Source organism: Muntiacus reevesi, chromosome 5, assembly GCF_963930625.1.
Source record: "Muntiacus reevesi chromosome 5, mMunRee1.1, whole genome shotgun sequence".
Taxonomy (NCBI): Eukaryota; Metazoa; Chordata; class Mammalia; order Artiodactyla; family Cervidae; genus Muntiacus; species Muntiacus reevesi.
In genome coordinates this window covers 80,189,245-80,217,165 of record NC_089253.1, presented here as the reverse complement: position 1 = coordinate 80,217,165, position 27,921 = coordinate 80,189,245, and the positions used below count along the sequence as shown (strand labels likewise).

The 27,921-nt window shown below is 39.9% G+C and overlaps 1 protein-coding gene across 4 annotated transcripts in view; it reads right to left on the bottom strand.

Annotated features, from left to right (window-relative positions):
* Window positions 1-495: 495 nt before the first annotated feature.
* Window positions 496-27,921, bottom strand: part of AKT3 (AKT serine/threonine kinase 3) — a 273,074-nt gene continuing 245,648 nt past the window's right edge. For all 4 annotated transcript variants that reach the window (XM_065935620.1, XM_065935621.1, XM_065935623.1 and 1 more), the window contains 2 exons: window positions 11,522-11,624; window positions 496-4,076 (listed from right to left, as the gene is read on the bottom strand). In XM_065935620.1, coding sequence (XP_065791692.1) covers window positions 3,991-4,076; window positions 11,522-11,624 — 189 coding nt within the window. In that variant the 3' untranslated portion in view covers window positions 496-3,990. The remainder of the gene's footprint in view (window positions 4,077-11,521; window positions 11,625-27,921) is intronic.

Below are 27,921 nucleotides of genomic sequence, written 5' to 3'. Positions count from 1 at the left end.
GGTAAATCAGACTGTAGTCCAACCATCCTACCCATCTATTATCCATTTCTATGTTGGTTAATCTGCCAGGAAGTTTTAAAAATATACTCTTAAGAAAGGAAGTATGCAGAGCAACACAGAATCAGGAAGACACTGCTGAGGAGCTACACTCCTTAAGAATTCTGGGTTCAAACCACCTGATGTGAGGACTCTCAGGGCTTAACGAATCTCCACAAAGACCAATCTCCAGCTTCACAGATCTCTCCCAGACCCGCTGCTGAGAAGTCAGCACCCCCCCTTTGGAAGCAGCCCTTTGTACAGTTGCACTATTGCCATTTTTTATTGAAGTAGTAAAATAACCCTGTGTGTTTTTCGAGCTACAAGAAATTTACATACTTTCCTGTTTCCTAGAATGCAGTAATACCAGGTGGACCTATTAAATCTTTTCAGAAAAGAAGGATATTTAATTTTCTGAGATTACAGAACCACATCCAACGACAATAAACAGAGAAGTAGCAGATTGACATAGTGCTTTATTTAAGCTGTCTGTACGAAGGAAAATAATGTGCGTCCCTATCATATACGTGTAAAAATACTAAGGATGTACAGTGTACAAAAACAGTTTCTTGTAGTTATTTCACATCCTTGTGGGTCATATACTTAAGGAAAGAAACAGTTTTAGTATGACCAACAGTAAGAGTAAATACAGTTTCTTGGGTTCGTAGTTGCGTCTGCTTAAAATCCTTAACCAGATGACTAGATCTTGTGCGGATCTAATAAAAGAACTAGCAAGGTCAAGAAATGTCACAAACTATAAAGCTACAGGGAGGTAATTCAATTACCAATTTAGAGGTTTTTCTTTTTATTTAAATAAATACTTTACATTTCATGCTTGCCTGTAATGCACTACCAGGAGCAAGATAAGGAAATTCTACTGTAGACAGTACGAACAGTAGCAGCGAAGTGTGTACACTGACGTGTAATAGAAAGACCCTGCAGTTAGTAAGGAAGGCCCTTACTATGGACTCTAAGAGAAGCAAGTGGCCCCTGCAAGAACAGTCAGCTTTGAGAAGCTGGAGATCGGGTATGGGAAACGGGAAACACTGGAATAATGCTATGGAGTTAGTGTGGAAAGCAAAGCTCTGAGCAGCCCTGCCAGAAATCCACGCAGAAACGGCCAGTTTCCTCCAAGATGGCTGCATTACGGCCAAGAGGCAGACTTCGTGAAAGTCGGTACAGGAATGAGTCTGCAAAGCCTGAACTCCCACTATTCCAAAGAGTGACTCCAGGTTCAGGCCTTTCCAGCTGCCAGAATCCAAAACTTCAGCTATGGGCAGACACGAGGGAAGTTTCAGAATCTCCTTCTACACGCAGTTTCTGTTTCTCTCTGTTCTTCCATGTCAGCTGACTGAGATCAGGGAATGAAAGTAAGGGATTCTCAAAATCAAAGCCAAGGAAACACCCTGTGTGCCACTAACGGCATCTCAGAGGGTGCCCCAGGCACCAGCTGGGGACGGAGGGCCGGCTGTGCAGAGTGGCCAGCCTGGGGCACAGTCAATGCTGTCATTAATCCATAGGAAGTGTCCTTGGCCAAGGTCATGGAAATCACCTTAAGATTTGGGGGGGAAAAAAACAAAACAAACAACCCAAAACCAAAACCATCTGTGTGCTAGTGTATGGTATTATACTTTCCCTCTGCAGAAATGAATGCTCTGAATGCCAGCCAGCCTCAGCTTTCCTCTCTTCCTCTCGCCTGTTTCTTTTTTATATAATGGATGCAAGACAACTTACAGGACATACCTTCTAGTCTATTTCCTTGTCAAAGTGAAACATTCAACATAATTCCAAGTGGAAAAAAAAAAAAGTTGAGCTATATGTGTAAGTAAGAATGAACTACCATTGACTGTAACTTCCTACTCAGTACTAAGGATGAACTTCACTCAGATAGAGATATGAAAAATTAGGATAAAATCTATGTCTGAATATGTCTTAGCTGCCTTAGTAAAATGCCCTTTAACCCCCTGTCAGTCCCAGTGGTCCACCCACCGCCAGCAGTGGTTTCATGTCTATAAACCCACACTTCCAGCGTCAAGAGGCTAAGACATCTGCATATGAATATGATTCATCCCACTTAGAAAGTCACTTGCTCTTTCATACAATGCAGTCATAACACTACGGCACGCTGTAGTCTTCCATTTGGGAGCTGTCAGATAGTTTAACTAAAATACATCTCCACGATGGCTCCATGGAGTCAGGAGGCCTCCAGCTTGCCACAACAAGGGCCCCCTGCCCCCTGGACTTCATAGGTTGCTTTGGAAAATGTCAGCTCCTAGCACCAAAGGGTTTAATCTGAAGATCATCATTAATGAAAGAGAAAGATGAGGTTTGCATACATGTCCCCTTTCAGTGAGAAATGTTGGAATTTGAGGACATGAGTATATACAGAAAAAGAAAAGTCAGAGGTGTTCTTTTTTGTTTTGTTTTTCTCCCTGATGGCTTAATTCAGTGATAAATGTACCATGATCAGAATAAACACACCAGGTCCTTATTCTTTACTGCCCACTTTGTAAATACTTGAGATGTGTTCATTTTGCAAAATAAAGTCCATTTCTTATCATCCAGGTCTCAATTTTCTTCATTATATTATGTTGCCAGGCCATCATAACCTTTCAATTCTCAAAATAACAAATATAACATCCATTTGTTTCCACCCCTTGGCATAGATAGTTGAGGATTTCTCATTTTTAGCACCAAGGGGTTGAATGACAGCATCTCTTCTCCCAAAGCCAAATTCTAATCTATATGTACAATTTCAGAGCCTCATCAAAAATTTTTTTACACAGGAGAAAAAGTGCATGAGTCTCACTGGCGTGTACATTCTTTGCACATGGGTCAAAAGAAACTGCAGTAAGTCTATTTTACGTAAGTTGGAGCTGCATTTGCTAACATGACATACAGTTCTCATCACTAAAAAATAAATACTACTGCAATATAAACAAAATCATAAAAGGACATTCGAAGTTTTAACATCTGAGAAAAAGCTATTTCACGTAGAACTGAAAGTAAAACAAATCGAAACAAATGAGGTGAACACCTGTTCACCTCGGTGTACAGATTTTGGTGAAAAACAGGATCGTTACACCTGTCTACATTCTTCAGCCATCAGAGGTGATAATATCAGGAAGGGGAAGAGGTTTCCAAGCACAGGGGAAATAAAATGCTCTCTGGTGCAAATCATGTCGGAGACCCTTACGTCACCTACTCTGCTGTGCACACACTTCCTTCCTTGGCAGAAGGATGTTCCTTTGCCAATAAGAGCCTGCGAAATCTGGACATCCACGTGGAGCACCAGGCTTCCTCTGCAGTACTGAACAGGAATTTAAATTTACAAATGTATCTGTCTATCTTAACAGTTGTTCAGTCCTTCTCTCAAATGCTTCCTAATGAATTCCAGCCGGATCTTACTGATACATACCTATTTTATGCACTCAGCTGATATGCTTTACTAAGATTCTGCATATGCACATCACCACGCTTCCACAGTTGCTTGTTCTGAATTAAAAACTAAATCTTCTTAGTCTAATTAGTTTTTGATTTATCGTCTAGAAAGTTAAAAAATGTACCTAGAATCATTTAGCCTTCACTGTTAGGGAAAAACAAAAATTAAAAGATCAAAAGATGACAGTTGGTGCACAAATGAACAATGGTGGGCTCATGACTTTCAAAGATTGTAAAATTACCTCTTAAAGTTGCTATAATAGTAAGACAGTAGCAGCAACAGCATGAGACCTTAGACTGAGATACAATTTCATGCAAAAACAAAAATGTCGAGTGTGTCTGCGTATATGTGTATTCTCATGTGTGAAAGGCGGCGAGGGGTGAAGACCTTGGACTGGTCTGGGATGTCTGAAGGTGCTCCTGCATTTGTAAGAGTTAGGACTGCCGTGATGTCCAGGAATCATTTTCAGTAATAAACCTAAGATGACAGTGAAGTAGCAGAAGTAAAGAGACTTATTCTCGTCCACTTGCAGAGTAGGAAAATTGAGGGAAGTGCGGCCGCCTCTCATTGTCCATGCAGTCCATACCGTCCTCATCATCTGTGGGCAGGAAACAGCTATTTTAATTTTACATTAATTTTTTGCAACATGATCTCTGGTCTATATAGCTCTAACTCCTAACAAAATAAAGATTAACAGAGGCTAATGCTCCCAGAAACTTGTGTCTCTCAATAGAACATACAATGGATACACTTACCTCAAAAACCATCTCATTTTCAAACATATAATCTATGAAGAAATAATACTGTCAAATCATTTCCTTCACGACACTAACATGACACTAACAAGACTCAAAACTGTGAAAAACTATTGAAGAAAAGATTCATGTCAATGTATGGCAAAAACTACCACAATAGTGTAAAGTAATTAGCCTCCAGTTAAAATAAATAAATGAAAAAAAAAGATTTTTAAAAATAAAAAGGAACAAACGATCTTCAGTTACCTTTAATTTCATGAAATCATGCTGGTCAAAATTACGAAGTCAAAGAATCCTACGGCACTCAAAGTTATCTGCTAATATTTCCAGTATCAATCTGTCTTGAAATACTTGTATTTCTTCTTCATGGCACTTTCAGTGTGATTGCAAAATTAAGTTTATTTGTGATTCCATTTCATCTGAGCCCCTGAGTACATGGTTAAGATTTTACATTCTTTTTTTTTTTTTTTTTCCCCATTCACCTCTATCAGTTGGAGGCTAACTACTTTACAACACTGTAGTGGTTTCTATCATACATTGACATGAATCAGCCATGGATTTACATGTATTCCCCATCCCAATCCCCCCTCCCACCTCCCTCTCCACCCGATTCCTCTGGGTCTTCCCAGTGCACCAGGCCCGAGGACTTGTCTTATGCAGCCAGCCTGGGCTGGTGATCTGCTTCACCCTAGATAATATACATGTTTCGATGCTGTTCTCTCTACATTCTTTACATCTAATACCTGCTCTAATTCATCAGTACTAATTTTCCTATGATAAAACTTTAAACTAGAATAAAGAGAGTAAGTCAAGGAAAGAAAGGAAAAGATGTCAGCATCTGAGGTACTAGTTCATCAGGAAACAAACTGAGAGATTTGAAAGGCAAGGAAAGAGACTGTTTTCACTTAAGCAGTTCCCCACTTTGCTCCTCTCTTTCTTCTTGCATTCAAAAGATTACAAAGGCTCACCCAACCTTTTCCCATAACTATTCTGATGATTAAAATCTCGCAGTGTCAGAATGGTCTTCCTTCTTTGGGTCATGAAATCAGTCACTTGGTCCACCACGTTCCCTGTGCATCTGCTCTGGGCTCTGAACAAAGTCCCTCCTGTCCTTGGGGCTCACTGTCTGCAGGGGAGGTGCCCCACTAAATCCCTCTGCTCTGCTCAAAGTGCCTTTGGTCATATGCTATCCTATATGAAACAAGTGCTGCTGCTGCTGCTAAGTCGCTTCAGTCGTGTTCGACTCTGTGTGACCCCATAGACGGCAGCCCACCCAGCTCCCTCGTCCCTGGGATTCTCCAGGCAAGAACACTGGAGTGGGTTGCCATTTCCTTCTCCAATGCATGAAAGTGAAAAGTGAAAGTGAAGTCGCTCAGTCGTGTCCGACTCCCAGTGACCCCATGGACCGCAGCCTACCAGGCTCCTCCGTCCATGGGATTTTCCAGGCAAGAGTACTGGTGTGGGGTGCCATCGCCTTCTCCGATGAAACCAGTGAGAGTCTTTCAAATACCCAACCTTCTTTCCTTCCAGGAAAATAATTCCCCTTCCTCAAAAATATGTAGGAAATATGTGTTACCAATTCTTTTAATTTTCCGGCCTCTCCACAGAATGGGAGAAGGAACACGGGCCAGAACCTGCTGTGTCGTGGACACTGACCCTGTCAAACAAGAAGGATGTTGCTCTGCATTCCTCTGAAGAATAACAAACACTGCTGCCCTTTCCTTTCCTCACTGCTCTTTTCAGTATCCTGTTGTTTTTTTTTAACTAAAAAATTCTTTAAAAATTTTATTTACTTATTTGGCTGTACTGGGTCTTAGTTGCTGAGCAAGCTCTTCTCTAGCTGTGGTGAGTGGGGCTCCTCTTCAGTTATGGTGCAGTGGCTTCTCTGGTTGCAGAGCACGAGCTCCAGGGGTTGTGGGCTCAGCAGCGGCGGCCCCCAGGCTCAGCAGCTTGGCGCACAGGCTTAGTTGCTCCGAGGCAGGGGGATCTTCCCGGACCAGGAATTGAACCCGTCTCCTCCACTGGCAGGCCGATTCTTCACTTCTGAGCCACCAGGGAAAACCCAGCTCTCTATTTTTAACAGAAGATTCTGGCCCTGGGTTCGATCCCTTGGTTGGGAAGATCCCCTGGAGAAGAGAACGGCTACCCACTCTAGTATTCTGACCTGGGGGCTGCAAAAAGTTAGACACAACTGAGCGACTTTCACATCATCAGAAATGGGATCAAGTTGCTAACCAAAATTTGTAGCCTTGAATATCCCAGAAAATATCATTTTATTAGGTAGGACTCAATCCATCAAGAAGCAGTTGTGGTTCCTGGCTCCCTGTGAACCCTCCTCCTGCATTTCCAGACAGCACTGTGATTTGGGGAAATCTCTGCCTCCGTATAAAATAACTGGTTAGGGATCAAGCAAACCACAAGCATCTTTTAAGTCAAATACCTTCCACAGTATTTTCAGACATACTCAAGACGGAGGACACAGAGGAGGGCATATCTGTTCTGAGTCACAAACTATAAAAACTCTCTAGAGCAGCGATCCCCAGCCTTTTTGGCACCAGGGGCCAGTTTCGTGGAAGATAATTTTTCCACGGACCAGGCAGTGGGGGATGGTTTCGAGATGATCCAAGCGCGTTTACTATGCACCTTATTTCTAATCTCATTGACACCGCTGATCCGACAGGTGGCCCTGGTCTGTAGCCCGGAGGCTGGGGAAGCCCTGCTCTAGCAGAAAGGCAGCTGAAATCTTAACACTCAGACTCTGCCAATCACATTGCAAAGAACAGTTCTCCCCACTATCAGCTTTGTCTCGCTGGGTGTGTTCTGGCGCAGCGAACAGACAGCATGTGTGGGAAGCCTGATGTTGTCTGGCCTCGGACACAGAAGGACTTGCCCAGCTCCCTGAGCTGCAACCAGGACTTGCACCAAGGTGGGGAAGGCCTGGAGACCAGGGCAGTCAGGCTCGTGACAGGAGGAGGGGTTGGATTTCCTTTTTGAGGATTACTATTGCTATGAGGCAGCAAAGCTAAGAGAAACTTTTCATTCTGACACTTTAGGAACAAGTTAATCCCATTTCTGATCATAACTATAAATCTCATTGATAACCTTGTGAGGGCCCCACATCTGGATCTTCTTTAAAGTCAGTTACATCACCTTTTCCATTTCCCTCCTATTCTTTTGAACATGGCATTATGAGGGACAAGTCTCTGATCATGGCCGCAAGAGGAACTGTAAGTTGGGGAGGCGCTGGGACAGGAATGAGGGGTTCCCCTGAGCCCTTGGTACTGTGCACGCCAGTGGGGGGCTGAGAAAGAAGGAGCGCTCCACGGCTGACAGGGCAGCCGGCTGCCCCAGCCAGGCCTTCACACCCAGTCAACGTATATAAATGCGTTCCCACTCAGAAAGAAGGTTCAGAGGGAACAGTGATGATAATGGACATGAACTGTGCAAAAAATTCAAACAGCACACCTCTGGGAAAGAGAAACAGGGTGATCAACTCTACATTCTACAACCGAATCCCTGGATCCAGGCAGCATTAGTTGCCCAATTTCCTTAGAACGTTAACCAAAGTAATTATATGGCAGCAAAAGCTCAAAGAAATCCCCTTTTTCTCTAAGAGGAAGGCAGAGGACCATTAATGGATGTAGAGCAAGAAGACACATTCCAAAATTTGCTCAATTAATTAACACCAGTGAGGACAATCTGGCATATTACTGCAGCTGTTTGTAAAAAAGGAACATTTGCCTCTCTAACTGCTGATTTGTTCTAACAAATAACTCCATTCTGTTCTACAAAAGCAAGGTGGCAAGTGGGGAGACAATCGCTAACTTAATGGTCCTACTGCGGCCTTTTGTGAACAAAACCTCTGTGCTTTTAGCAGCTTCAGAGCTGCACTGGTCTCTCACCAGCAACACTATTCAAAGCAGCAAGAAGAAAAGATTATGTTAAATGTAATCACAGTTCAAGGCTTCACAGATTTTCCTCTGATCCGCCTCTTAAGGGGATTTAGGATATACCCACGGATCACCCAAGTGAAAACACTGCCCTTGTGCCCAGAAGCAGCCAGCTGCCGCAGACGGCAAGCACAGAGGCCACGTCCTGAGGCAGGGGTGCAGCCCCACGGCCTGGCCCTGGGAGCCACGCTGGGCTGAGCTGCAGAGGACAGCCTGGCTGGTGCCCACCTCTTGGCCACAGTCCACCCTACTGAGCTCGCTCATCTGACCTCTCTCCAGAAACCTTGAATCAGAAACTGAGACAGCAGGTCCACAGGGCTGTCCTGCCCGTAGACTGGGGTACACTCTTGTCAGTCCAGACGCTGCTGAATGCATGTTCTGGGGCCACCGAGGACTCAGCGTCAGGGAAGGGTCCCGCCTCACTGCCAGCATCACAGTTCCGCAGTCCCTTCCCCATGCCCCTCCACTCATGCCCGCTCTTTTTTGCTAGGTATTTACCTATCGTCACTCTTTACATAGTGGGTCACACATCAAAGGACACTATGGTTGTGGTTAACCTGATGCTTCAATAAAATAAAAAATAGGGTTACTTCAACCTATAGGACTCTGGGTGCCTTTCTGAAAGAGATGGCTTCTCAGGCACACACGACGAGTGACCTGCCACATCCCAGAGCTAGGGTGGGGTGCTGGGAGACAGAGCAGGGCCCAAGTCCAGGGCTTCTTCAATTCACCTTTCTCTTCCACACTGATATTTTCCTTTTAACTTTCTGGAATAAAATTTGCACTCATGGCTTTGCATTTACACGGCCTTCCTATCTCTATGACTCTCAAAATAGCACAATTAGCTTCTCCTAAGAGTTAGAGTTCACGAATACCAAAAGCTCTATTGAACCTCACCAAGCTCCATGTGAAACTGCATGGGGACATCAGCCAAACACAAACTCTGGGCTGGGATGGGCAGCAGCACTGTCTGGAGCAAGCCGGGCCTCTTCCTGGCCCAGGCCTCCCTAGAGTCTATTTCTTTACTCACTTAACACATAATCATTGAATATCTATGCTGAGCCAGGTACTTAACTCAGAGCTGGGGCTAGCAGCGAATAAGACAAACCAAATCCTTCTTCTCTGAGCTACCGTGTTCAAGTTGGAGAAACGGATAGTAAAACAAACTAACAAATTAACCAGAAGGATTCCAGCAAGTAAAGGTGTCAATGTACAGAATGAGGGGGTGGGGTGATGGGGTCTGAGGGGCTGCACTGTTTTTAAGGTGAGGAGGCTAAAGAAAGTGCTCTGATACAGTGACACTTAAAGAGATCTGAAGGACAAGTAAGAATTATTCATGTGGATGTCTGGGAAAAGAGAACTCTAGGCAGAGAACGGTACACACACAGTCCTGAGGCACACTGTGAGTTCATAGTGGGGCTGGAACCCAGGGACTACAGAGAAGACAGACAGGATGAGGTCAGGACCAGATTTGACAGAGCTGTGTAAACAGTGTCAGCAGCGAGATTTACGGTGCGGCTGGGAGGCCCCTGGAGGGTTTGAAGCAGAATGATGTGGTCTGATTACAATTAAGGTTATATACAAATGAGGAGGCCCCCAAAACGCTCTTTAGTGGCAAGTACTTCTAGGCTAGTCCAACAACTCAATGGTGTAGACCAGAATTTCAGACAATTAAATTGCATCACCACAGCCTACACTGGGCCAGGGAAAACCATGCCACGGTTCTGCCCACTGCTCCTGCTCAGATGGGCCTTGGCTGACTGCCCACATCTCCACAGGCCTTCTAACATCTTCAGCTCTCAGAGACTCTGATTCTAGCAACGAAGCCCTTCACCCACCGCTGGTGACAGGCTACAAGTAGGGCTCAATATACTGCCATTTCACAAGTGTACCCACTTTACCACTGGCTGAGCTGTGACTCCTGCTCCTGACTACAGCTAACACTAACTGTGGGACTTGGGAAAGTTCCTCTTCTCTCTGGGTTTTAATTTTTTCCCTTATAAAATTAAAGTTAAGAGGCTCTTAAATTCTTGTAAGTTTAAAGAAAGAAAAGTATATATGCACACATAATTATATTTGTCATTTCACAGTATTCATGATCCCTCTCTTTTGTCAGCCATAGGTCTCAGATTCAAAACTCAGCCTGGACGACTCCTATTTTGCCTTTCAAAGCTGTACTCAATTGACCACATCCACCCCTGCAACAGTACTTCACTCCAACCTTCCCTCTCATGGACGCTCAGTGTAAATCAGCACAACCAATCAGTCAGCTTTTTAAAACGAAAAGAGAGGAGAGGAAATGTAGAGAAGGATATAAAGGAAAAGAAAAGGAGGAAAAACTAACATGATGTTATTGTGTGAGCCACAAGATGTGTGATTTGAAGAAATCTAGCTATCCAAGTTTGTCCCTGAAACTCAATTTTGTTCTCACTCCTAATCTAGTGATGATAGATACAGGCCTTTTTCAATATGCAAGAATGCTTACAAATTTATTTTATAAACTTTTCTTCCCATTAAGGGAAAGGTATTCATTAAAATGTGGGGCACACACTAGTACATGTGGAATGATTTTAAGTGGTGCATGAACGCAGTTTTAATAAATTTGTAATTTAACTTATCAAAAACTACTACCAACTAAGAAGAAACTAAATTATTTCTTCACAGATATTAATGCTTAAGACAAAGCTAAGCAAAAAAGGGTGATTCAGCTTAAAGTGAATTTTTAAAAACTGCTAAGTAAGCATGAGACCAGAATTACCAAAATTCTGAAGGTAGTGTCTGAATGAGCAGTGGGAAACAAGGGAGGTCTTCATTTCAGAATCCTTTTAGTTGAGGTCAAAATAATTTATTGGAGAATGGTAGGGAAGAATCAGCTTCCCTGGCTGCTCAGTGGTAAAAAATCCACCTGCCAACGCAGCAGATGCAAGTTCGACCCCTGGGTCTGGAAGATCTCCTGGAGAAGGACATGGCAGCCCACTCCGGTATTCTTGCCCAGGAAACCCCATGGAGAGAGAAGCCTGGCGGGCCAGTCCCCAGGGCTGCAGAGTGGGACACAACTTAGCCACTCAGCATACACGCACGCAGAGAAGAGCCAGTCAGCCTAAAATTGACTCCATAATTCTCAAGTCTACAGTTTTTCCATATATAATTTTTTTTACTCAAAAAAACTTTTCTCTTAGCTACCTGTCTTTAAGTATTTCCATTGAGAACCTCATGTTCTTAAAAGGAATAGAATAACATCATTATTGAATTTGAACTAGAAAACAATCAGTTTAAAAAAATGGCTGTTTTCTTTAATTATATTGGAACATTATCAACTGCCTTCTAGATTTACTTACATTTTTCAGGCGGTGTTATTGTAATAGTCTGAGCTGTAAATTCTTCATCAAAATATCTGGTGTCTGTCTCAGACGTTACTTGAGGCTTAAAAGGAGGTACAAGCTGTAAGAAGCAAAAGGGTACTGTTAACAGACTTTAATTTAGGAAAATACATTTCTCGGATAAAATTAGAGAGCGAATATTGAATGAATAGTGTATGAGGTTAGACTTCTCTGTCACTGTACAAGGCAGATGTGTCTTTGGCTTCATGGTCAAGGTATTTGGCTTCATGGTTAAGTCTAAACAGAGAAGAGTAGATACTTGGTTGTTCTATGTAACATTTGAGGAGTTATGTGAAATAGAACAAATGAAAACCAAAGAAAAGAATGGGAAGAGAATATTGAAGAGTCTGTCCCAATATTTTTTCCTAGGAAAGTACATACAAAACCAATGGATCTGGACTGCTGTCACAGAACATAGGGTTTTCCTGCTAGAGGAAAAGTACTTGCTTGTTTTCTCCAGCTCTTCCTGGTGCCTGGTTTAACAGGTTATTATTAAAAATGCAACTTAATAACACAGTTATTATCTAGGTCACAAAGAGAGTGCTGCCTCTGTACCTGGCAAAGACCTCTAACTCTGCCAACCTAAGATGGGTCTTACTATCTGTCTCTGCACTGAAGAGGGCCTTGTGGCAGCCCCTGAAGTGATGCACAAACGTTCTGTTCATAGATTTGATCGTCTCCTCAAAGGGACCCGTGATCCAAAAGATCAGGAGGAACTCCTCTAAGGGTTGAGAGAACTGGACTCATTTGCCTCCAACCCGCAGCAGGCATGCGGTGGGGGAAAAGTCCTGGGCTGCTGAGGGTTACAGAAACCTGAGTCATGTGAACCTCTGCATCAGTAGCCCCCACTGGCCCGTGGGACTGGAGCCAGGAAGGGGTTCCTGCTTCTCAGGGCTCCCAGCCTCACAGGTGAGAGTCCACAGGTTTAACACAGGGAGCCCAGCCCCAGAGCATACTCTGACAAATACCACTCTGATGAATGGTAGTATTCATTCTGATGCTCTGATGAATACCATGAAGAGAGAAAATGAAAAACAGAATGACAGAAATTAGTATGTTTTATAAAAATTTTACAGAAACGAATACCCAACTGGCATCACTCAATGCACTTTCCAACACTTACTGTCACCAAATTTATGTTAAATAGTAAGACAAAGATCTTTAAATTATTCTCTAGATCGACTATGCTTTAAAAAACCAAGGGGTAAGCAAAGTTAAAAGCATGTTTTCAAAATAAAGGAACGCATTTCAGTTTTTAGTACATGTTATAAAGCATTTGAAATTTTTTCTTTTGAACATTCTTTCCCTATGCCCCCAATACATAGATATTCTAAAGTCTCTTATCACTAGCAAGCACTCTTTCTTGGGGGGACTGAATCAAATTCAGGTTGCACTGATCAACTGTTGCTAAGATAACAACATATTTCCAGCAGCTCTGTTAGGATGACTGGACACAAGCAAGCAGTTCACACCACTGATGGAAATCTTCCCTCTTCCATTCATTCCAAAGTACAACCTCACATTGCTTTATCCTCCTTCAAAAGACTTCAATACCTGACACATACACACGTACATCACCATTACACCTCCTCCGCAACAAAATAAAAGTCCCATGAGAGCATGATTTTGCAAATCCCTCTGGCATCATAAACATACATATAAGAACACCAATGGTGATAGTGACTGCAGAATTTGGGGTTTTCCTTCAAGAAAACAGAGGGATAACTGCCTCTCTTGCAGAAAACCAGGAGACAGGGATTTTGGTTGTAACTTTCTGATTCACTATTCTACAAATGTTCCAAAAATAGGTCTCACCCTTCTAATAAAAAATTAAGCACAAGAAATTCTTAGAGCAGAAATGGCTTCTATTGAGAATGCGGAGTAGGTTTTGCTTATCTCTGCCCACCCTTCCCATCTGTTTCCTTCTGATGGCAGAAACTTAAATCTGCCTTCACGTTAAGAGAAAGATGTTATCTTTTTAGATGAGAGAGAGAATGGTCACCTGAAACTTTAAAAAAAGACTGAAACAAACTTTATGCAGTTTTCACAATACTACAGGGAGCTCAAACTAGTCTCTATTCAAATATCATATCACATTGCCTGACCACCTCTCTCAAACACCTGCCCTCCCCTCCCCACTTTCTATCCTCACACTGCTTTCTCTTCAAAAAACTTTTCAACAACTGATCCATATCTACCTATATATACACACAGAAAAAATACAGGTTTATTGTCATCATAATTGTGTCTCCTCCCCAATAAAAGATAAGTTCCATGAGAGCAAGTCCTTATAAAAAAGATTTATTGAGGTATGGCTGACATAAATTATAAATATATCTTAAGATAAGGCTATACAAAAAAGTATACAATTTCATGTTTTGACCCATGTATACACCCATGCAATAAAGATGATGAACTCACCCATCACTTACAGATGTTTTCTCATAACCCTGTATAATCCCCTCGGCTCTTCCATTCACCTGCAGGCAACAGCTGGTCTGCTTTCTGTCATGAACGATTTGCTTATATCTTCTCAATTTTCATGTATTTGGAATCGAATAGTATGTATTCTTCATCTGGTTGTTTTCACTTAGCATGGTTATTTTGACACTCATCCACGTCACTGCATGTATTGACAGCTCATCCATTTTACTGCTGGGTAATTTTTGTTGTTTAGGCGCTCAGTCACGTCCTACTCCTTGCCCCCCCCCATGGACTGCAGCACGCCAGGCTTCCCTGTCCTTCACTATATTCTGGAGTCTGCTCAAACTAAGGTTCATTGAATCAATGATGCCATCCAACCATCTCATTCTCTGTCACCCCCTTCTCCTCCTGCCCTCAATCTTTCCTAGCATTAGGGTCTTTTCCAGTGAGTCAGTTCTTCACATTAAGTAGCCAAAGTATTGAAGCTTCAGCTTTAGCGTTAGTCCTTCCAATGAATATTCAGGATTGATTTCCTTTAGGAATGACTGGTTTGATCTCCTTGCTGTCCAAGCGACTCTCAAGTCTTCTCCAGCACCACAGTTCAAAAGCATCAATTCCTTGGCACTCACCATTCCTTATACTCCCAACTCTCATTATCCATACATGACTACTGGAAAAACCATAGCTTTGACTAGATGGACCTTTGTTGGCAAAGTAATGGCTTTGCTTTTTAATATGCTGTCTAGGTAGGTCACTGTTTTTCTTTCAAGGAGCAAGCGTCTTTTAATTTCATGGCTGCAGTCACCATCCGCAGTGATTTGGGGATCCTAAGAAAATAAAATCTGTCCCTGTTTCCATTCTCCCCCCATCTATTTGCCATGAAGTGACGGGACTAGATGCCATGATCTTCATTTTGTGAATGTTGAGTTTCAAGCCAGCTTTTTCACTCTCCCTTTTCACCTTCTAAAGAGACTCTTTAGCTCCTCTTTGCTTTCTGCCATTAGAGTGGTATCAACTGCATATCTGAAGTTACTGATATTTTTCCCAGCAATCTTGATTCCAGCTTGTGATTCATCCAGCCCAGCATTTCACATGATGTACTCTGCATATAAGTTAAACAAGCAGGGTGACAATATACAGCCTTGAAGTACTCCTTTCTCAATTTGGAACCAGTCTGTTGTTCCATATCTGGTTCTAACTGTTGCTTTCTGACCTGCATACAGGTTTCTCAGGAGGCAGGTAAGATGGTCTTGTATTCCCATCTCTTGAAGAATTTTCCACGGTTTGTTGTGATCTACACAGTCAAAGGCTTTAGGGTAGTCAATGAAGCAGAAATAGATGTTTTTCTGGAATTTGCTTATTTTTTCTATGATCCAATAGATGTTGGCAATTTGATCTCTGGTTCCTCTGTGTTTTCTAAATCCAGCGAATAAGGCCTCCTCAGACAATCATTTTGCCTTGTTGCATTTCTTTTTCTTGGGGATGAGTTCAGTCACCACCTCCTGTATAATGTTACAAACTTCCGTCCATAGTTCTTCAGGTACACTGTCTATCAGATCTAATCCCTTGAATCTAGAATGGCCTAGTGGTTTTCCCTACTTTCTTCAATTTAAATCTGAATTTTGCAATAAGGAATTCATGACCTTGAGCCACAATCAGCTCCCAGTCTTTTTTTTGCTGACTTAAAGTTGACATAGATTATGGAACTTTAATTGCCATTTTAATTAAATAAATGCTGTGGTTATCTCATACACCATTCTGTAATGACATACATGGATCAAAAGTACTGGGAACACAGACTCTGATAGTAAAAACTGTCAACTGTTGAATGTTTAGATTTGCCATAGGCACTAATCTGGTACTACAGCTCCACCTCTTTTAAAATAACTCAAGAGAGTAACTAAAATTAGTCCAGGATTCTGATTTATTTAATCTCTAATTCTTCTGAAAAACTGGTTTTATGGTTTGTGAGTGTGTGTGTGTGTGTGTGTGTGTGTGTGTGCACGTCTGTGTATTCCAATATATACAGGTATTGGAAAAATGGGAATATGGAACGAGGATTTATTTCAGACAAAACTAACAAGATTTAATTATATTATCTGCCAAGCTTTCCCATGCCAATTATCCTTACAGATGACCAGACACTCAAGAACTATTTTTCATTTTTGCAAAATTACTAAACAATAGTAATTCATGTCCATAATGTTCACTTTGATCTCATAAAAAAATGCACCAAAGGATCCAAGGTATATATCACACTAATATACAATTATTCTATCATGAATTGACTCCAACAAAATGACTATTTTAGCTATAACACACATTAAATATTTAATTAGTACACCTGGAACTTAGAAGGGCTTTTGACTGTAGGTCTGTGGACAGGTGATACTATTTCACAAGCATCCACAGGTACAAGGCATATTTGAAGATTTCAGTGATACTTGGAAAAGAGCTGCTTATAAAGGTAAGAGTGTTCTCGTTAGTGAAATGAAAAAGGACTTACTGGATGCTTCTGTGATAGTGATGGTGGGCAAATTGCATGCATTATAAATTCAGGGTTCACTGAGAACCTGCTGAAACAATGTATTCTTTATCCCTCCTCTAGGAGATTTCATAGGTATTGCCTGGCAGCAGCAGTGTGGCAGCCACTCATTACTATTTCTGATTAGAAATGTTCAAGAACATGGGCAAAAGTTAAATGAGTATGTAAATTGGGGAGAAATTTTATATATATAAGCAATTCTCAACTTATAAACCAGCCTATTATGTACACTGGAGAAAACCTAAGACTTATTTCAACAGACAGAAAACAAAAGCAAATTAAAAAATCCTATACAATGTGGCTCCGAGGCAGTAATATTAAAGTCTTTTAAACCTAAAATACAGGAAAGCAATGTTAATAAGGCCACCAACCATTAATCATAATATGTTCATAGAAAAATTCATTTATATTTCTATGAGGATGACCAAGAACCTAGCTCCTTTGCTCAAGTTCCTGGAATGACAACCACCCTCTCTCATTATCACACCAGATCAACTCCCTAGAAAAGAGGCAGTGATAAGAGAACTAATAGGTTGATGGGGACGAAGTTTTGGTGAGAAATGAAGAAAGGTAAGCAGTGGATTTAAAAGCTGAGGATGAAAAGATATAGTCTTTACTTTGCAGAAGAGAGGGAAAGAGGGCAGCATCTATGAGAGAGGCCACAGGTGAACACATACTTGTCTTTCCTAAGTTATATATTCAAGCTTCCCCTTGTAGATGTACACTAGCAGTTGAACAGCAGAATGGTAAAATTAAAAGAAATAAGCAGCAGCAATACCACCTAACCTGGGAAGCTTTTAGTTAAACAGAACTTTAAATGATCTGAATGACTCCACAGGCATATTTTGGAGATATTGCGGGAACAGACCACCGCAATAAAGCTAAAAGAACAGTAAGGAGAGTCATGAGAACTTTTTGGTTTCCCAGGGCATATAAAAGTTGTGTTTTCACTGTACTGTAGTCTATAATGTGTGCAACAGTATTATGTCTAAATGACATTGCTAAAAAAATATTAAGTATCATCTAACCTTCAGCGAGTTCTAATCTTTTTGCTGGTAGAGGCTCTTGTGTCCATGCGGACTTATGTCTGCTGCTGATTGATCAGTGTGGTGGTTGCTGAAGGGTGGGGAGGCAATTTCTTAAAACAAATATGAAGTTTGCTGCATCAATTGACTCTTCTTTTCACAAATTATTTCTCTGTAGCATGCAATGCTGTTTGACAGTATTTTACCCACAGTAGATTTTCTTTCAAAATTGGAAACAATCCTCTCAAATCTTACTGCTGCTTTATCAATCACGTTTATGCAACATTCTAAACACTATGTTTTCATTTCAACAATCTTCATGGGATCTTTCTGAGATAGAGTAAACTCCATCTCAAGAAATGACTTTCTTTGTTCATCCACAAGAAGTAACTCCTCACGAGTTCAAGTTTTAAAATGAGGTTACAGCAATTCAGTCCTATCTTCAGGTTCCACTTTTAATTCTAGGTTTCTTTCTATTTTCACCACATCTGCAGTTACTTCTTCCATGGAAGTCTGGAACTTCTCAAAGTCATCCATGAAGGCTGGAATTAACTTCTTCCAAACTCCTATTAATGATGAACTTTTAACTTCTTCTTGATATGTTGTTAATAGCATCTAGAATGGTGAATCTTTTCTAGAAGGCTTTCAACTTACTTTGCCCAGGTCCAACAGAGAAATCTGTACAGCAGCTGTGGCCTTAAAAAAAATGAATTCAACTAATAAGACTTGAAAATTGAAATGATTCCTTAATTCAAGGGCTTCACAATGGATGTGTCTTCAATTCAGTCACTCAGTCGTGTCCAACTCTTCGCAACCCCATGGATGGCAGCACACCAGGCCTCCCTGTCCATCACCAACTCCCAGAGTTTACTCAGACTCATGTTCATTGAGTTGGTGATGCCATCCAACCATCTCATCCTCTGTCATCCCCTTCTCCTCCTGTCTTCAATCTTTCCCAGCATCAGGGTCTTTTCAAATGAATCAGTTCTTCGCATCAGGTGGCCAAAGTATTGGGAGTTTCAACCTCTGCATCAGTCGTTCCAATGAATATTCAGGACTGATTTCCTTTAGGATGGACTGGTTGTATCTCCTTGCTGTCCAAGGAACTCAAGAGTCTTCTCCAACACCACAGTTCAAAAGCATCAATTCTTAGGTGCTCGACTTTCTTTATAGTCCAACTCTCACATCTATACATGACTACCAGAAAAAAACATAGCTTTGACTAGACGGACCTTTGTTGGTAAAATTATGCCTCTACTTTTTAATATGCTGTCTAGTTTGGTCATAATTTGTCTTCCAAGGAGCAGCATCTTTTAATTTCATGGCTGCAGTTATCATCGTGATTTTGGAGCATCCCAAAATAAAGTCTGTCACTGTTTCCATTGTTTCCCCATCTATTTGCCACGAGGTGATGGAACCAGATTCCATGATCTTAGTTTTTTAAATGTTGAGTTTTAAGCCAACTTTTTCACTCTCCTCTTTCCCTTTCATCGAGAGGTTCTTTAGTTCTTCGCTTTCTGCCATAAGTGTTCTGTCATCTGCATATCTGAGGTTACTGATATTTCTCCCAGCAATCTTGATTCCAGCTTGTGCTTCATCCAGTCCAGCATTTAAAAGCAAAAAGATAGGACACTGAAAGATGAACTCCCCAGGTCAGTAGGTGTCCAATATGCTACTGAAGATCAGTGGAGAAATAACTCCAGAAAGAATGAAGAGATGGAGCCAAAGCAAAAACAATACCCAGTTGTGGATGTAACTAGTGATGGAAGTAAAGTCTGATGCTGTGAAGAGCAATATTGCATAGGAACCTGGAATGTTAGGTCCATGAATCAAGGCAAATTGGAAGTGGTGGAACAGGAGATGGCAAGAGTGAACATCGACATTTTAGGGATCAGCAAACTAAAACAGACTGGAATGGATGTGTCTTAGCAGGCAGGGAAATATTAACCTTGTGTGCATTCCCACTAGATGACTAGGTGCATGGTAATGAGCAGTAGTAACATTTTGAAAGGAATCTTTTTATCTGAGCAGTAGGTCTCAACAGTGGGCTTAGAATATTCAGTAAACTATGTTGTAAACAGATGGGATGTCATACAGGCTTTGCTGCTCCATTTTTAAAGCATAGGCAGAGTAGACTTAGTATAATTCTAGGATGTTTGGAATGATAAAACGAACACTGGCTTCAATTTAAAGTCACCAGCTGCACTGTACATGCGTGCTCAGTCACTCAATTGTGTCTGCCTCTTTGTGACCCCATGGACTACAGCCCATCTAGCTCCTCTGTCCATGGGATTCTCCAGCCAAGAATACTGGAGTGGGTTACCAATTTCCTCTTCCAGGGGATCTTCCTGGTCCAGGGATCGAACCCACGACTCCTGTGTCTCCTGCACTGGCAGGAAGATTTTTTACCACCGAGCCACCTGGGAAGCCTCACTAGCTGCATTAGCCCCTGACTCAAAAGAGTCAGTCTGTCCTTTGAAGCTTTGAAGCCAGGCACTGACTTCTCCTCTCTAGCTATGGAAGTCCTAGATGGCATCTTCTTCCAAAAGAAGGCTGTTTTAACTTCATTGAAAATCTGTTGTTTACTATAGCCACCTTTATTAATTATCTTAGCTGGATAATTTACTGCAGTTTCTTACATAGTACTTGCTCTTTCACTTTGAACTTTTATGTTATGTATGGAGACAGTTTCTTTCCTTAAACCTTGTGAAGCAACATCCAGTTTCAAGATTTTCTTCAGAACCTTCCTTACCTCTCTTGGCCTTCAAAGAATGCAAGTGTCAGGGCGTGGTGCCAGATTAGGCTGTGGCCTTTGGGAATGCTGTGGCTGCTTTGATCTTCTATCCAGACAATTCAAACTTTATCTACATTAGCAATAATGTTTTGCATTCTTATCATTTCTGTATTCATTGGAGTAGTAGTTTTAATTTTCTTCAAGAACCTTTCCTTTGCATTTACAACTTGGCTAACTGGAGAAGCAGCCTCGTTTTGGGCTTATCTTGGTTTGCAACAGGCCTTCTTCACTACGCTTAATCATTTCTAGCTTTTGATTTAAACTGGGAGACATGCAATTCTTCCTTTCCCTTGAACACTGGGAGGCTGCTGTAGGGTTATCAATCAGCCTTCTTTCAATAATGTTGTATCTCAGAGAATAAGGAGACCCGAGAAGAGGGAGAAAAACGGTGGAATGCCCAGTCTGTGATGCAGTCAGAACACACACAACATCTGCTGCGCATCCATTAAGTGTGGCTCATGGAGCCTCCAAACAACTAAAGTAGTAATGTTAAAGATCACTGACCACAGATCACCATAATAAATACAATAATGAAAGAGTCTGAAATATTTTAAGAATTATCAAAATGTGATAGATACATGAAGTGAGTAAATGTTTTTGGAAAACTGGCACTGATAGACTTGATAGGCACAGGGTTGCCACAAACCTTCAATTTTCAAAAACATGCATTACCTATGAAGAACAATTAAAGTGAAGTGCAATAAAACAAGATCTGCATATATTCCTTAAGAAGGACAAAGAAATATGTTTGGAGGATCACTTATTAATGCATTTTAACTGAACTATAAAACATCTGCATTGAAACACCAAAAATGAACTTTTTGGCCAACACTACAGAGTAAAGAAAGGATAATGTCCACGTACAAAGCTAGTGGAAAGATTAAAAGACAAAAGTGGTAAAGCCATCTTTATCCATCATAAGCAGTTAATAGATATATACAACATTTAGATGTAAAATATGGTATCATAAACAGTAATCATGACGGGAGGAGAGTACAAATGCAGGATTATTAAAGTACATTTGAAAGTCAGAGACCAGCAACTTAAAACAATTATATATGTATATATATGGTAGTAATCTCCTGATAACCACAAACAATCTGTAAGAGATACACATACAAAAAATAAATCCAGACCGACCACTAAATATAGTATCAAACCATGAGAACAAAACAAGAAGGTGGAGGGGGGGGGAAGACCTACACAAACAACCCCAAAACAATTTTAAAAAACAGCAAAAAGAATATATTTATTGATAATTATCTTAAATGTAAATAGACTAAATGCTCAATTCAAAAGACAGAGAGTGACTGAACAGATACAAAAACAAGACCCATATTATATATATGCAGCCTACAGAGACTCACTGCAGATGTAACGACACGGACAGAAAACGAGGGGACTGGAAAAGGTATTGCATGAACATGAAAATCAACAGAAAGCTGGAGTACAAATACCTAGACAAAACAGACTTTAAAGACAAATGCCAGAGACAAAGGACATTACACAATGATCAAGGAATCAACCCAAGAAGATATAGTAATTGTAAATATATATGTATACACCCAATATAGGAGGCCTTCAATAGTGAATACATATATAGTGAAAGTTGCTCAATCATGTCCGACTCTTTGTGACCCATGGACTATACAGTCCATGGAATTCTCCAGGACAGAATACTGAAGTGGGTAGCCTTTCCCTTCTCCAGGGGATCTTTCCAACCCAGGGATCAAACCTAGGTCTCCAGCATTGCAGGCAGATTCTTTACCAGCTAAGCCACGAGGGAAGCCCAAAAATACTGGAGTGGGTAGCCTATCTTTTCTCCAGCAGATCTTCCTGACCCAGGAATCGAACCGGGGTCTCCTGCACTGCAGGCAGATTCTTTACCAACTGAGCTATCAGGGAAGCCCAATATATAAGGCAAATATTAATGGATATAGAAGTAGAAATTGCCAGGAACACAGTAATAGAGGTGGACTTTAACATACCACTTACATCAATGGACAGATCATCCAGACAGAAAATCAGTACGGCTTAAAATGACTTTAATAATTCCTATGTAGTTATATAGAATAAAATGCATTATTACATAATAACTAAATTTAACCCTAAATATTTTCTCCTTTATGACACTATTTAACATGGAATTTTCTTAAATTGCTTTTCATATGCTTTTACCTAATGTACAGAAATATATTTTGTATGTGATTTTATTAGCTTTAAGAGTTTTTTGGTGTTTGTGTGTATTCCTTAGTGTTTTCGTCATCTGTTAACAGAAGTAGCTTTACTACTTCCTCTTCCATTTATTGCATTTTACTGCCTGTTCTTTCTAAACACTCTGACAACAATTTCTAGTATTATGTTGAAAAGAAGAGCAGCTTTTTGTTGATATGTTGATATGCTGAAAGTATATCTTGTCTTCTTCCTTATCCTTGGGGGAAAGCTTTCAGACTTTCATCATTTGAATGTGTGACCTGTGGGTTCACAAATGGTTTATATTATGATGAGGAAGTCTCTATTTCTAGTTTTCTAAGTATAATTTTGTTTGTTTTGGTTCTTTTACCATGAAAGGGGTGTTGAACTTTGTCAAAAGTTTTTTCTGTACCAATGGAGATCACATTTTTTTTTTCTTTATTCTATTAAAGTAGGGTATTCCATTGATTGATTTTAGTATGTTGAATTTTTGCATTCCTGGAATAAAACTCACTTCATCAGGATGTGTAATCCCTTTAATATGCCACTGACTGGTTTGCTAGTACTTTCGTGGGAATTAACTGGGGATGCTGCTGCGGAGTTTTGTTCATGTGTGTCTGCATAACTTTGGAATCACGGTAATGCTGTCCTAACAGTCAGCAAGCGTTCACTACTCTTCAGTTTCTTTGAAGAATCTGAGAAGGGGTGGCATCATTTCTCCTTTCAATGTTTGAATAATTCTCTAGTGAAGTCATCTGATCTTGAGTGGGCTTTTCTTTACTGGAGTTCTCGGTTTACTTTATCCCTATCAGTCCTGTTTAGGGCTATTCAAATTTTCTACTGCTACTTGGGGGGCTTCCCATGTAGCTCAGCTGGTAAAGAATATGCCTGCAATGCAGGAGACCCAGGGTCGATCCCTGGGTTGGGAAGATCCCCTGGAGAACGGCGTGGCAACCCACTCCAGTACTCTAGCCTGGAGAATCCGATGGTCAGAGCAGAGGAGCCCAGTGGGCTGAGGTCCATGGAGTCGCAGGGTTGAACATGACTGAGTGACTAACATGCACACTTCTACTTGAGTCATTTTGGCAGTTTGTGTGTTTCTAGGAATTGTTCCACTACATACAGGTTTATCCACTTTATTAGTATACAGCTGTTCACACTATCCTCTTAACAATCCTTTTTATTTCTGTAAAATCAATACTAATGTTTTTCACCTGTGATTTTAATATTTTTTTCTCATTTTCTTAGCCAATCTAGTTAAAAATTTGTCAATTATGATCTTCTCAAACAATCAACTATTTTTGGTTTTATTGACTTTCTCTATTTTATATTTTCTATTTCATGTACAGCCACTCTAATCTTTATGCAAAAAGCGTGCTAACCTAGATGAGGTGATGAAAGAAGTTGTAACATTTAAAGAAGTTATAACAGTCTTAAAACTGGGTGCACCGAAGAACTGCAAGTTTAAAGCAAGAGTGATAGAAATGAAAGAGAATTAGTCAACACCACAATTATAGTTCAGGATTTTACTTATCCTCTCTTATTAACTGATAAAAGCAAGCAGTCAAACAATCAGTAAGGATGTAGAACACTTAAAACTATTAACCCACTTGATCTAATTGACATTTATAGAACACTGTATATAACAAGGAAAGAAACACATTTTTTCATTGTATATGAAACACTCATCAACATAACATAAATTTTATTTCATAAAATAAACCTTAAAAAGTTAAAGTATTTAAAATTATAAAAGTATGTTCCTTAACAACAGAATTAGACTAGAAACCTAAACAGAAAAATAGTTAACAAATCTCCAAATACTGTAAACCAAACAACGTACTTCAGTCATCTATAGAGTAAGAGAGGGTATCGTAAGGAAAGTTAAAAAGCAGCTTGAAATAAAAACTAAATCATAATATGACCAAAAAAACTTACATGATGCAGCTATAGCAATGCTTAGAGGTAGCAAATAATCCATCAACTCAGTGTCAATGAATTCAATAATTAGATAAAGTATTAAAATTCCTTGAAACACATATAAACTACAAAATCTTTTTGGAAAGAAACAGATAATTAGAAATGCTGAACATACACTGAATAAATTGAATTTCTTTAGTCTAGGCTCAGAGGACTTCACAGGACATTCTATCAACACTGAAAGAGAAAATATAGTAACTCTATGCAAACTTTTCCATAAAATAAAAAAGGAACACCATTTATTTTCAGTGTCTAGCATTATTATCCTGATTCTAAAACCAGATAGTACATGAAATGTATAGCCCAATGCTCCCTATGAATATCAATGCAAAATCTTAAAATAAAAATACTAACAAAAATCTAGCAATATATAAAAAAGATAATATGCCATGATTGTTTAGAAGCTTATTCTAGGCATGCAATATAGGTGTAATATTTGAAAATCTATGTGATTCACTATATTAATAAACTAAAAACATTACACAATTATCTCTATGAATGCAGAAAAATGTATCTGACAAAATCCAGCATCTGTTCATAACAAAAGTGCTCAGGAAATAAACAACAGATAATTTTAACCTGAGAGATAGCAAGCATAAAAAACCTATAGCTACTATCATAATCAGAAGGGAAAATGCAAATACTATCTCCCCCAAATTAGTAATAATTAAATGTCTATTCTCACCATCTCTATACAACATTGTTCCGGCAATCTTAGTCAATGCAAGGAGGCAAGAAAAAAAGAGATAAAAGGCATATAAGTTGGAAACAGATGACACAATCATCTATATTATATAGATTATCACCTTAAAAAAATGGCACTAAAACTAGTAAGTATGTTCAAATCTGGTAAACTAGTGAGATACACATAACAACTCCACTAAAGACCTATTTACCTCAATTGCCTCAATTTCTTTTACTCAGCACATAATGTCTGACTTTCAACAAAAAAATTATAAGACATACTAAAGGGATAAAAATGTATATTTTCAAGATACAAAGCAAGCCTCAGATATGACAGAGAGAGAGAGAGATGTTGGAATTAAGAGACCAGGAATTTGAAGCAGCTATGATTACTATACTAAAGGCTTTAGTAGAAAAAGTGAACTACGAGCAAGAGTAGGTGAGTAATATAAGTAGATAAATGGAATCTCTAAGAAAGCATCAAAGGAAATGCTAGCAATCAAAAACACCACCACATTTACAAAGATGGTAACGATGGCCCTATATGCAGGGCAGAAGAAGAGACGCAGAAGTACAGAACAGACTTTTGAACTCTGTGGGAGAAGGTGAGGGTGGGATGTTTCGAAAGAACAGCATGTATATTATCTGTGGTGAAACAGACCACCAGCCCAGGTGGGATGCATGAGTCAAGTGCGCGGGCCTGGTGGGCTGGGAAGACCCAGAGGAATCGGGTGGAGAGGGAGGTGGGATGGGGGACCGGGATGGGGAATACGTGTAACTCTATGGCTGATTCATATCAATGTATGACAAAACCCACTGAAAAATAAAAAAAAAATAAAAAAAAAAATCACATCCTAATAAAAACAAAAAACAAAAAAAAAAACAAAAACACCACCACAGAATGCCTTTGTCTTTGATAGGTTCACCAATAGTCAGAACACAGTCAAGGAAATTGGTGAGCTTGAAGAAATGTTAATAGAAACTTTCAAAACTGAAATACAAAGAGAAACAAGAATAAAAAAGAACAGAATATCCAAGCATTCTGAGACAACTATAAAAGATGTAATGTACATGTAATGGGACTAAGAGAAGAGGAGGGACAGACAGGCGCAGAAGAAATACTTGAAGCAAGAACAGTATCCCAAAATTAGTGCTAGGCACCATACGACAGATAATTTGGTCTTACATTTAGGTCTCTAATACCTTTCGAGTTTATTTTTGTGTATGGAGTTAGAGAATGTTCTAATTTCATTCTTTTACATGTAACTGTCCAAGGAAGATGTACAAATGGCCAAAAGGCACATGAAAAGATGCTCAACATCGCTAATTATTAGAGAAATCTGACTCAAAACCACAATGAGGTATCACCTCACATTGAACAGAATGGCCATCATCAAAAGTCTACAAATAATAAGTGCTAGAGAGGTTGTGGGTGGGGGGAAGGCACCCTCCCTCACTGTTGGCAGGGATGTAAAATGGTACAACCACTGTGCAGAACAGGATGGAGCTTTCTTGAAAAACTAAAAATAGAACTACATATGATTCTGCAATCCCGCTCCTGGGCACATATCTGGGGAAAAATCACAATTTAAAAAGGTACACGCACTCCACTTTTCATAGCATCACCATTTACAGTATCCAAGATATGGAAGCAACCTGAATGTCCACTAACAGATGAATGGACAAAAAAGATGTAGTATACAGATATACAGCAGAATATTGCTCAGACATAAAATAACGCCATTTGCAGCAACATAGATGGACCTAGAGATTATCACACTAAGTGAAATAAGCTAGACAGTGAAAGATAAATATCATATGATATCACTTATATGAAAAACCTGAAAAAAGATACAAATGAACTTATTTCCAAACAGAAAGAAGACACACAGGCATAGAAAACAAACTTAAGAGTTACCAAAGGGGAGAAGCAGTAGGGAGAGAGAGAAATTATGAGGTTGCATTAGCATACACACTGCTATATATAAACTAGATAACCAAGAAGGATCTACTGTATAGCACAGGGAACTATACACTGTATCTTGTAATAACTTATAAGGGAAGAGAATCTGAATACAAAGAAAAATATACATATATGTACAACTGAATCGCTGTGCTATACACCTAACAGGATATTGTAAATCAACTATACTTCGATTAAAAATAAAACAAACTAATGTGATCTAATACTGTATTAATTGTAGGTTAAAAAAAAAAGTTAAGGTGAAACCATGGTAACACTTATCAAAAGAAAGCTGGAATAGCCATATTAATTTCAGACAGAACCGACTTCAGAGGATTGAAAGTTATCATAGAAAAAGAAACATTACATGAGGATAAAGGGGTTAATCCTCCAGAAAGATGTAACGATGCTTAATGTGTATGCATCTAATGAGAGAGTTTCAAAATACAATAGCCAAAAACTGATAGAACTGTAAGGAGAAATAGATTTAATTCACTATGATAGTTGGAGACTTTTAACATCCCTTTATCAGTAATTTACAGGTTCAGAAGGCAGAAAATTAGTAAGGACTGAAAAGCACCATCAGCCAACTGGATCGAGTTGATATTTATAGACTACCTCCTCCAACAATAGCAGAATACATATTCTACTTAAGCTCACAGAACATTTACCAAGAGAAACCATATTTCAGGTCATAAAACACATCTTAAATTTAAAAGAACAGAAATCATATAAAGGTATCTTCTCAGA